General features: G+C 41.4%; 1 protein-coding gene across 1 annotated transcript in view; it reads right to left on the reverse strand.

The window, feature by feature from the left end:
• The window catches only part of KCNH7 (potassium voltage-gated channel subfamily H member 7), a 406,542-nt gene that overhangs the window by 162,567 nt on the left and 231,878 nt on the right, over positions 1-12,097 (reverse strand). Inside the window, exon 3 of the mRNA XM_075933507.1 lies at positions 4,578-4,737. Coding sequence (XP_075789622.1) covers positions 4,578-4,737 — 160 coding nt within the window. The remainder of the gene's footprint in view (positions 1-4,577; positions 4,738-12,097) is intronic.

Raw genomic sequence — 12,097 nt, forward strand, 5'->3', positions numbered from 1 at the left:
ATCTTTCCCTCTCCCTATATATCTATATATGTATCTATATATATGAAAGTTTTTCCTGCCAGGCAACAGACTGATATCATCAGTGTCAACAGGCTCACTCAGGGTGTGTCTAGACTACATGCCTCAGTCGACGGAGGCATGTAGATTAGCCAGATCGGCAGAGGGAAATGAAGCCGCGATTAAAATAATCGCGGCTTCATTTAAATTTAAATGGCTGCCCCGCTCTGCCGATCAACTGTTTGTCGGCAGATCGGGGCAGTTTGGACGTGACGTGCCGACAAAGAAGCCTTTCTTGATCGGCACAGGTATGCCTCGTGAAACCAGGTTTACATGTGCCGATCAAGAAAGGCTTCTTTGTCGGCGCGTCGCGTCCAGACTGCCCCGATCTGCCAACCAACAGCTGATCGGCAGAGCGGGGCAGCCATTTAAATTTAAATGAAGCCACAATTATTTTAATCGCGGCTTCATTTCCCTCTGCCGATCTGGCTAATCTACATGCCTCCGTCGATGGAGGCATGTAGTTTAGACGTACCCTCAGTGAAGTGAAAGCGGCTAGAGAAAGGGGGGTAAGTGAGCAGAGGGTGGAGCCCCCTTAGTTTTCATAAATATTGTATATAATTTTCAATTAATTATAGACAGGCCCTATTTGTTAACAGTAATTATAGGTATTCTGCTACTTTTAAGTGATGGGCAATAATCTCTCCACAGTAACAGCCAAACAACACTATTGATTTCAGTGGGGTTGTACAAGTGTAACTGAGGGAAGAATGGAGGCCATTCTGTGAACTTACAACCCACCCAAATATTGTATTACCCACCAAACACTTATTTCTCAGATCCTAATGAAAACATTGTCAGGGTGCAGCTCACAAAATGGGGATTTTAAATGTCTTACAAGTGCTATAGCTATGGCAGTTAGCTGTACTCTTTAATCACAACATAACACAACAGAAAATTTGGTGAGATTCTGTGCTGGCTTTCTAATAAGTGCAGCACAGAAGGTACAGCTTAAGAGGGAGGAATCAAAGGGTAGCATTATTTAGGAGTGTAGTAAGAAGAGGTCCTGAAACATAAGCCCATATATCACAGGCCTGAGGCTTAGGCCAAAATGCTCCTGGAGACGTTGCTAACATAAAGCAAAGTTGATCTGTGAGCAAGAGGCAGGTCCTGCTCACAGAAGTTGACAAGAACAGGGCTGATATTACAGAAACACTCATCCCTATGATGTACTAAGCACTGGCTGCAAGCACATTCCAGAGGGGACGTAACAGAACACTTCATGAATTAACATCTTGGTACCAACACAAATCCCACAGATAACAGGAACATACCAATCCAGGTTCAGGACTGGGTCTAAACTGGCAGCATGATAGATAGTGATCACACGCCCAAGTACAAGGTAATGGGTGGATCTAGGCACATCAGAGAGTAGCAACCTAATATGTGAGGAGTGAAGTTTAACTTGTTTGTACCTGGGTATAAAAATGTACCTCAAGGGAGTTGTCTTTGTCTGATCTATGGGGCAATGGTGAATCCCATGCTACTGACTGAGCCAAGTCCATTGTATCCAGCACAAATCCTTAGCCTACCTAGAGGCATCTGATCTGGGGAAGCTATTACTGTGTTTTGTTTACAATAAACCTGGCCCAGTGCTTTGATCTTTATCTGATTTTTGTGGTATTTGGGGGGCTCTTTCGGTGTCGGCTGTGTTGGCTACTTGTGCAAGATAACACAACATACAGAGAGGCCAAACATGCAGCTGAATGGGTATCATCATTGACAGAGCAGAAGACCTGTCAGGACACCACTCTGGTGACATCTGACTACCACAAGGAGCAATCCAGAATTATTGTAGCACTGTGCACTACCCTCACTATCTCTCAATTCCCTGCACGGGGCCTTGCAAGGATGGGGAAGCAGTATAGGACCACTTAGCCATCTTACACTGGGGGAGTCACTCCTGGATACTTACAATGATGTTCCAGCCCCATTTTGCCTTCTATCCTGTAAGAGTTTGGTCAGTTATTTGCCATTCAGAGGCCTGAGGTTCCAAGCCCCTTTGTCCCATTAAGAGTAATGCTAAAGGCAATTTTCCAAATGCTAAAGGCAATTTTCCAAGTGTTAATGGACCAGCCAGACTCTGGGGACACTAACAAAGCTCCCTGCCAGACAGTGTTCCCTCTAACCCACAGGGCAGCACAGCTTCACAGGTGATTAATCAGCCCCCTCCATTCAGTCAGCTCCATGTAGGAGCCCTGAGCTTCTGACTGGGCGGGGCTGATTAATCACTTTTGAAGCTGTGCTGCCATACAGTGTAGGGGGAACACTGCTTCCAGAACATGTTGTGGCTCCCTAAGAGCAGATAGTAGTATGGGTCTGCTCTGGGAAATCTGTCAGTAAAGCTGAATGTGTTAGAGGAAACTCTTTGGGAATGATGGCATGGAGTGAAAGTGATCAATGTTATGCAAGTGCTGCAGAAAATGAACCAGGAAAGCTACACCATAATGACACATAAGCTCTACTAGAAACAGATTATTTTTGCTTTGGGGAAGTGGTACAATTTCAGAATTTCTTCTGCTCCAGAAAGAATCAAACAAAAAAAGTAAAAGCATTTCAATATATATTTTAAATATCATCACTTTTTTTTCCATTTTATATTCCATTTTATAACATAAATTGAAAGTCATTCTGAAAAGAAAAAAAAAAAGAAAAACTCTGTTCCAAAAAGTGTGCCATGGAATATTATGACCTTACCAAAACTTTTATTTTCATTTTAAAATGAATTTTCAATAAAGGTGATTTTCCAAGAAATGTTTCACTTTGGATGGACTGGGATTTTCCATCACAAACATACCACAGGAAATTTTCTGAACATCTCTACTATATACAGAAGAGAAGTTGCCTGCATCTCTCTAGCTACTGGATCCCTTCTACACACATAACTTCAGTTTTATAAGGCAACAGCCTAGATAGAAAGGAGAGGAATAGGGAGCAATCGTTCTATTACAACATATTCGGCTCTGGAAAGACCTAACTGGTGGCCAATGATTCTGAGCAGCAGCACTCCTGTGTGGTCGTTGGTGAGAGGGTTCACATCATCACTGCTGTTCTGCAGTATATCGAGGAGTGGGTATATTGTGGGGGCAAAAGGGAACAACAAGCAGGGCTTCAGATTTGCTGGATCTTCATTACCTTTCCTTACGGATAACCTGACCTTCATGCCTCAAGTTGGGGATACTGAAGGATGATGGTGTGAAAGCATGGCTCCTCAAGTACCTTTGTGTTCATTTCCATTTGGGAAGGGGAGCACAGCAGTCCCAAAATACAATAATAATTGAGTAATAGAAACAAAGGATTTGTTGTTGCCCCCTGAAGCCCTCACTTTTAGTTGTGTTAATACACTCTCCTTGATTAATAGTAATTACACTTATTTGTCCAATTATGGGGTAGGCTGAAATACTCTGCCAGAAGAATCCTTTAAAACAGTTGTAAAATAAAACATGTCATTATGTATAGAGCCCAGTGCTGTTGCAGCTGTACATCGGGTTGCCATATATGAAACCTAACTGTGGAACTGATTGGGACTCTAACTACTTAGCCTATAAAGGTTTGAACTAACAATATTCATGAACTCCTAGGAGTTAGAGAGACTCATAGCCTATTAGATTAGCCATTGCATCTTTCTGCCTGAGTAGGTTTGCTCTCTACAATGTATCTCCTATTGCTTTGAAGTCTGGTTTTAACTGTGTGAAGCAGTGGGGCTTCCATTGTCTCCTGTACACAGCTATTTCACAGTCCAATAGCCCTTACAGTTAGGAATAAGCAAATGATTCCTAATGAATAATTTTATTTGATGAATGTAACCTCTTTTTTGTGGTCTCTGCAATCTGCAATTCTCACATGTATTTGTTGTACCTCTTTAAAATGTTTTACTTAATGGATTGTTTTTATTTCCTGGTTGAGTGAGCATGAAGTTACTTCTGGTTTGAATATCTGTGCATAGAAACTTAACATTTACTTTCTGGGAATACTTGTGTAATCAGTTATTAAATTAACTTTCCACAAATATTTCAGTAAATTTCAAATGTTTGCAGAATGAAACCATAAAAGACATGTGAGAATAGCCAATGTAAATTAATGTACGGTTTTATCTCGTAAAAAAGCAATAAATCAAGCTCAATCTTAAAGATTTGAATTAATATTCATAGACTTTTTTGCATTACTCTCTCAGCTCTAGTTAGGAAGGGTTTCCTGAGATTTAATTTCATTTTGACTAGATTTATGGTTTCTTAATAGAAATAGAATATTTGGGGATTAATGTGGTTTTCTTTGAGTTTGTTTTCCAACTTTAGCTCATATTTGTGACCACTATTTACTAAAATGTGGCCAAAACTGAACTACATTATTTTTGCAATAAGGCAAAATTGACACACTGGTAAATGAAACCTGTAATTAAAAATTATGTAAGTTAAATTTTACCACAATTATAACTTGGGTTAAACACTTCTGCATGAAAATAATAGCAATACAGGACAGAATTCTCTCCCCTTCCCTGGTCTGCCCTTCCCCTTTCCTACTTACGATTTACAAATCTGGCTGGCAATATTGGGTTGAACTTCTCAGGAGACTCAGCATTCTCATGATCTGTTATATACTCAAAGTTAATAATAAACATCATCGCTACTCCCTCTTGGTTTTTCACTGGGATTATGTGGGTGTTGCAAATGAAGGTGGACCCTAAGAAGGGAGAAAGAGAAAGGAAGTTTATATAAGTCAAAGAAGCCAGCATAGTGTCTTTTTTTCTTTCATCTGTAACACAGTAATGTCGAAAATCTTGCAGATTATTCCTTTTGTTCATCAAACACATGAAGCATTTTTTCATTTAAATAAGTCCATTTTGGCAAAGATAAAATGTAAATATTTTCTAATAACTTATCATGTTTACTAGTTTCAAAAGATTTCTCTGGTAAGTTGCCACTTTCTTTTGGTGCACTGGTTTTCATTCAGATACAGAGTATCACATTGTGGAAGTATTCAGCATCAAATGCCACCAACAAGCTACCCCATCAACTACAATGCTAACTGGAGAATACAATCCCAGGTTCACTTCTTAAATGTCAGGGGTTCTTGAAACTTTTTGGTTAGGTTACAATAGAAAGAATCACTCATTAAACATTTATATGTGTTAAAAATATGTAACTATTCTTATTGCTGCTCTTATTATTTGAGATCTGCACAATGGCATTTTGATTTTACATTAAAATGATATTCCGCCCCTTTATTTTTAACTTCATCATACTCAATGGCAATACACATTCTATCACACAACATATCTCAATCTTTATAGCCAAGATTTTCTAACCTGCGTAACTGATGTTAGGCACCCAAATCCATGGTAACAGACCTAATTAAAGTGGCCTGACTTTCAGAGATGCTGACCTCCACATCTCTTATTGAGGTATGATTGTTTAGCACTTCTGACATTCAGGGTTCTTTTATAGATGTGCCATAGTGGGGAATTTATTGTTTTTGTTCATCATTATAATTTTCCTTTGAAAACTGACATTTGACAAAGTCACTAGCTTCCCTCTGATTCCTAGTGTTCTACTAGTGTAATGCACTTATTCCCACAATAATGTGATTGCTGTTAGCAATAAGATAACAATCTACTAAAAGCTTCACACAAATACAACTGTGAGCAAGTATTTTCACAAGATGAGCAGGGACATGACCTACAATTAATTCATTCAAATGTAATAATCACTCAAATTTAACAGGCAGTGTAATTTTTAGGGACAGATCCTGATCTGGGTCCCAGCACGATAAATCAGATGCATCTCCACTGAAAAGAGAAATACTCAAGATTCACACCATTGTACCTGAAATCAGAACCTGGCCCCTAATATTTAATGTAGTATTTATTATAATGTGATATTTAGGGCAGCCCGAGCCATGGATAAAAACTGACAATCTGCCCCTTCAAGTTTTGCAGCTGTACCTTCGATCCATTTAATAAAACAGTTAAGCTGTGGCACTTGCCACAGTTTCCATGGTAACCAACTGGATGACTTTAGTAAACAGAAAATAAGCAATGTAAGACTGCTCCACGAGAGCTATAAATAGAAGTGCTGCAGGCCAAGTATTACAACATAGACTGGTTAAGGGAGAGTCTGAATAGAGGCTAGAAATAACCATTTTGTTTTCTGCTAATTAGCCAAAATACATATTGACTTTTAACACTTAAAATGACAACTTCTTGATGCATTTGGAAAGACACTATTACTTTCCATCCATAGCTTGTTATTGGGATTTTTTCAACATGTGGATTCTGTTGTGACATGCAGATTTACTGATCAAAGGATGATCCTGCAAGCTCCTTCCTCCTGCCTCTCCTGGAAAAACCAAATGTCAATAGACGATCCTGGGAGGAAACTCACATGGATCTGAAGGATGCTGAACTCCAGATGGTCAAGGGTGACAGTGACCCACAGAGTTCACTAAACATATGCTCAAGGCTACCTTTTGCACACAAGGGAGTTTTAGCTTTTGACGTCTTCCCTCAGTACAAAGTATTAATGATATTTCTTATGTACATAGAACATTTCACTCCCAACCATGTGCAACTGCTTTATATGTACATTATAGGAGAACAACAGCACAAGAACATGACAGAAAGTGAATAATATTATAATCAAAGGAAATTGCAGGAGAAATTGAGGAACACAAAGTGGGAGAGATTCTTGGCTAGTGTAAATCAGAATAGCTCCAGTGAAGTTGATGGAAACATGACATTTACATCAACAGAATATTTGGTCCATAGAACCTGTCCATGAGACTAGTAGCAGGGGGTACTTAATGATGACAAATGTGCAGAACCTCCAATTTGCATCCTTCAAGAGCTAGCACTTGCTGCAGCAAACCACCTTTTAGGGAAAGATGCCAGCTAACAAATTCCCTAACACTACTTCCTGCACCATATAGATCTATGATTTCCCTGAAATCTACATTTGTTTACATTTTGGTTGTGTTTAAACCTTAAAATGTGAACCAAATATAAGGAGATGCACTTCCTGAGTTGGCAGACATCCTGCAAGGTAGCTTTGAGGAGTGTGGACTACCTCTATTCATCTTACTAGAGCAGTGTTTCCCAATTTTATTTGGCCACGGAACCCTTTTAAACTCAAAAGTATTTTGTGGAATCCCTAATAACATTCTAATATATGGACATCAGCTCTGAGTAGTGACATCATTGCCCCACTCTCTGGGTAAGCAGGAACACTTATCGTGGCAAACACAAATGAAAATTGTTTTCAATCAAATTAATAAATGCTTAAATATTCATGAATTTTTAAACCATAAAATGTTATTGTAATGGAATTTTCTCCCGGAACCTTTGTTTTCTCTTCGCAGAACCCCAGGGTTCCATGGAACACCATTTGGGAAACACTGTATTAGGGAGTTAACTCTGAAATCTAAGGAAAACAAAGTAGAAAATTAAATTTCTAAATAGTTCATGGATGATCATTTTAGTGGAAACATCCAGGTAATATGCTTATCCCACAATTCCAACCCACTTCTCAAGCCTTTTTGAGTATCAAAATCTCTCTCTGCCCTTTCCCCTACAGCCCAAATCTCTAGCTTTCATGAGACCGCTTTTATAATGCAACTAAGTGTTATCAATACAAAAATTAGCTAGGGCGTTGAAAATAGAAATGTAGGGACAGCTTAAAATAAACTGAAGTTAATGTCAAAGTAAATATGCAGAGATTATTATACTAATTTTACTATCACCAAAAACGTCCATTCTCTAATTGAAATAAAATCACCTCAGAATTTACACACTACTGTACCAGTATTCAGGAGATCTTAAAGTAGAATGTAGATCCAGTTTGGTGATCTTAGGGTGTGTCTAGACTACATGCCTCCTTCGACGGAGGCATGTAGATTAGCCAGATCGGAAGAGGGAAATGAAGCCGCGATTAAAATAATCGCAGCTTCATTTAAATTTAAATGGCTGCCCCGATCTGCCGATCAGCTGTTTGTCGGCAGATCGGGGCAGTCTGGACGCGATGCGCCGACTAAGAAGCCTTTCTTCATCGGCACAGGTAAACCTGGTTTCACGAGGCTTACCTGTGCCGATGAAGAAAGGCTTCTTTGTCGGCGCGTCGCGTCCAGACTGCCCCGATCTGCCGACAAACAGCTGATCGGCAGATCGGGGCAGCCATTTAAATTTAAATGAAGCCGCGATTATTTTAATCGCGGCTTCATTTCCCTCTTCCGATCTGGCTAATCTACATGCCTCCGTCGAAGGAGGCATGTAGTCTAGACACACCCTTAGTGAAGACCTTGCTTCCAGAGCTAACTCACCAAACCAAATCTCTTCTAGTTTATGAGATCTGACAACTTCAGAGTTCAAGGGGCTATGGTACCAGCAAAACAGTACAATTCACACTTAAGTAACATTTTGTTATGTTGTCAGTATCAGAAAAGATACATTATTTGTATCCAAGGCTGTGTCCAGACTCCATGCCTCCGTCGACGGAGGCATGTGGATTAGCGAGATCGGAAGAGGGAAATGAAGCCGTGATTAAAATAATCGCGGCTTCATTTAAATTTAAATGGCTGCCCCGATCTGCCGATCAGCTGTTTGTCGGCAGATCGGGAGAGTCTGGACGCGATGCCCCGACAAAGAAGCCTTTCTTCATCGACACAGGTAAGCCTCGTGAAACCAGGTTTACCTGTGTCGATGAAGAAAGGCTTCTTTGTCGGGGCATCGCGTCCAGACTCTCCCGATCTGCCGACAAACAGCTGATCGGCAGATCGGGGCAGCCATTTAAATTTAAATGAAGCCGCGATTATTTTAATCGCGGCTTCATTTCCCTCTTCCGAGCTGGCTAATCTACATGCCTCCGTCGACGGAGGCATGGAGTCTGGACACAGCCCAAATGAAAATAAGTAATGTAGGAATAAAACAAAAGCAACAGTGACTATAAAACTCCAGAGTGAAGAGATACATATTTGGTTGGGGTTAGAAAAGGTAAATTTAGAAAACACAAAAACCAAGTGAAAAAAGTAGATGATGTTCTAATGATGTTGACAGTCATGAAGGGAGTAATAAGTAACTTGTTTATAAACAACATTATTCAATATTTGCACTCTTAGTCATGCAATTACTTGTCAGGGCACTCAGCATGATTTCCATGTTTGGCCTCTTCAGTGAAACATTCTGAAAGCAGGAAATGCCTCTGATGAGCAATACAAATTTTAATGAAGTTTCTGGAATTTGCCATTCTTATCTGTACCACTGAGAAAGCAGAAGATGTGTAATCAGAATCATTATTAAAATTACACCTTTATTAATACAGTGATTAAATATCCAAGCGGTATTTGAAATTAGATTAGTGGGCTGAAAGACCAAAGCTTCCCTGTCTCAGTTTTTAAAATAATATTATTGAGAAATTTTTATGAAATATAAACATTTACTTTTATCACTGAAGACAATTTTAAGCATATATTGTTAAAATCAGTACATGATGGATGTTAGATGAAAGATGCTGGAAAAAAGTTGGAAATGTCCTTGGCAGTATGAATTCCATTTTTGGAAAAGCTCTTTCTAAACTGTAGCACATTTTCTCCTTCTGCTTATTCCTGAATGTAAGTCAAAATCATGGGTGGTTGGTGAACCTAAGACAGGGAGAGGCAATACCCCAGCCCTGCCCCGCCATGCAGGATCCTGTGGGAGTCAAGTGATGACCCCTCCCCCCCACCACTTCTTCCCACAGCAGATGGCACACGGCCCTGGCTTTTCCTGGCACCAGTGGGAATACGTGGGAGAGAGGGTGAGGGCGCATGGCCCCAGCCTTCCCTGGAGCATGGTGAGGGTGGATCCTTGGTCCAGAAGTGCATGTGGCAGGTGGCCTTGTGGCCCCGGAGTGTGGGCAGTGCCCAGCCCCAGCCTCCCCAGGCCCAGAAGGGATGATGGCATGGCCCCAAGGCTAGACACCTCCAGGAGGCTGGAGGAGATGCTCTTAAGGGAGGCAGGGGCTGAGGGTGGTGTGAGGGTGGGGCCAGGATGGCAGTTTGGGAAGACATTGCCTTCACCTGCCTCTTATACCTGTCACCCGTGGTCACAATCATGGGTATGTGGCATTTTGGGGTCTGCCATTTCTGGTATTGAAATCAGTGGCAAAAAACCTATTAACTTGAATGAGAACAGGATGCAGACCCAAACTCTACTATGGAAATGAATTTGATGTTAGAAACCCAGCATTATGATTTCACAGTAGAATCCCATAGAGAAGATGGGCTAGGATGGAACAATCCCTTGATGAAATACTGTGACACAGAGACCCCTTAGCAAAAGGTCCCATATTCTTTGCAAATAACCCATCACCTTGCCGTCAGGCCACCCCTTATGCCTCCTGTCCTGGGGTCGCCCGGCTTTCAGCCATCCTGACATCAAGCTTTCAGACCTGATGTCTAATGTCTTACATGTCTTACAGAAACATGTCTTATAGAATATTTAACCATAAAGACTAACATGTAAAGTATCTACAGAAAGCTCATAATTCCTAGAGATTCATAATCACTGTGAGATGTATGTTTGGAGAATAGTTAAGGAAAAATGTATTATACTGAAAGCAATCTTTATGGACTGGGAAATTAGTCCCCAGAAGGTAATGTGTCTCAGTGGTGAGACCCATTACAGCAGGCAAGGAATGAGCCCAGCTATGAATAAAGACAAAAGACTATTAAGTATAATGGGGCATTGAGAAAGGCACTCTGGATCCATTCACTGTGAAAATCTCTTAAAGAGCAGCATAGGTGTGGAAGTAGGGGTACAAGGGATCTGCAGACCCCCAGGTTTTGTACCCAGCATCTCTGCACCCAGGATCCAGCCCCGATGCCAACCAGCCAGCCCAAGCTCTCAGCCTCTGGGCATCCCACCATCCCCGTTGGCTTTGGCACTTTCTGGAGTCCCACCATCCACCAGCCCTGTGGGTTCTGCAGCCCACAGGCCCCAGGGTCCAAGCCACTGCTGCTAATGGGCCTGCTACCAGTCTGGGCCTCCAAAGCCATCTCTAGCTGTGGCTAGGTTGCCAATCCTTCTGAACTGGATGGAGCAGATACCATTTGTGGCAACGGCATCCAGTCCATCCGGTCTGGAAGAGTTGGCATCCCTAAGTGTAATCCCAGCCTGGGGCAGTGAGGGGCATAAACAGGTGTGGGGCTGGGCACAGCATCCTAAAAATAGTTCCAGAGACACTGAAGAGCAGGAGGCTTTTATCATGGTTTGGATCCTGATTCTTGTGAAACCAGCCAGCTCTGCAACTGACTGACTTTGGGGGGTTAACCTACTTTATTAGATAGGAAAGTAACAACTGATAAGTGTAGACCCAGTTGGTATGATTTTATTTAGTATTGTAACCATTTGTTTCTACCACTTTCATTTTTAAATAAAGCTTCATTAGCCACTGCCAGAGGCTGGCTATCATATGGGAATGATCTAACATGGTATTTCTCCACCAGTAACTTTTCTTGAGACCACAGCCTCCTGGGTGGTGATGAGGGAGAGGAGAAAGCACCCCACCTCTGGAGACACAAAAGACAGACTTGAGGGGCAGTCAGTGAGTTCTGCATCTTCCCAGGGCTGGTGGGTTTGGGCTTCAGACTTGAGTGGTGGGTGGCCAGCTCTAGCCATGGGGCATTAGGCTCCATGCCCCAGCCACATGATAGAAGGTTCTGGCTCCAAGGTCATCACCATCCCCGTAGCCCCTGTCTCTCACTGCCTCCCCAAGTGTCCCTAGTTCCTTCTGTCTCCATATCCACCTCCCTATCCAGGACTTAATGTGTCCTCAGGCTTGCTGGGGCTGAGAACATTTGCTGTGAAAAGTGATTAAGTGATATTTCTATGTTTATTAATATCATTTTTCACAACCAACTTAGTAACCAGCGAGTTTTTTTTAAAAAAAAGCAAGCAAAAAGCAAAAGACAAAAAATGACAAGAATGTGCAAAGCACCTTACTTGTATTTCTATTCCATTTAGGTACTGCAAAGAATAGACACAACTGTACCTTATTTGTATTACTGAGACTGC

This window comes from Pelodiscus sinensis, chromosome 7 (genome assembly GCF_049634645.1).
Source record: "Pelodiscus sinensis isolate JC-2024 chromosome 7, ASM4963464v1, whole genome shotgun sequence".
In the NCBI taxonomy this organism is placed as follows: Eukaryota; Metazoa; Chordata; order Testudines; family Trionychidae; genus Pelodiscus; species Pelodiscus sinensis.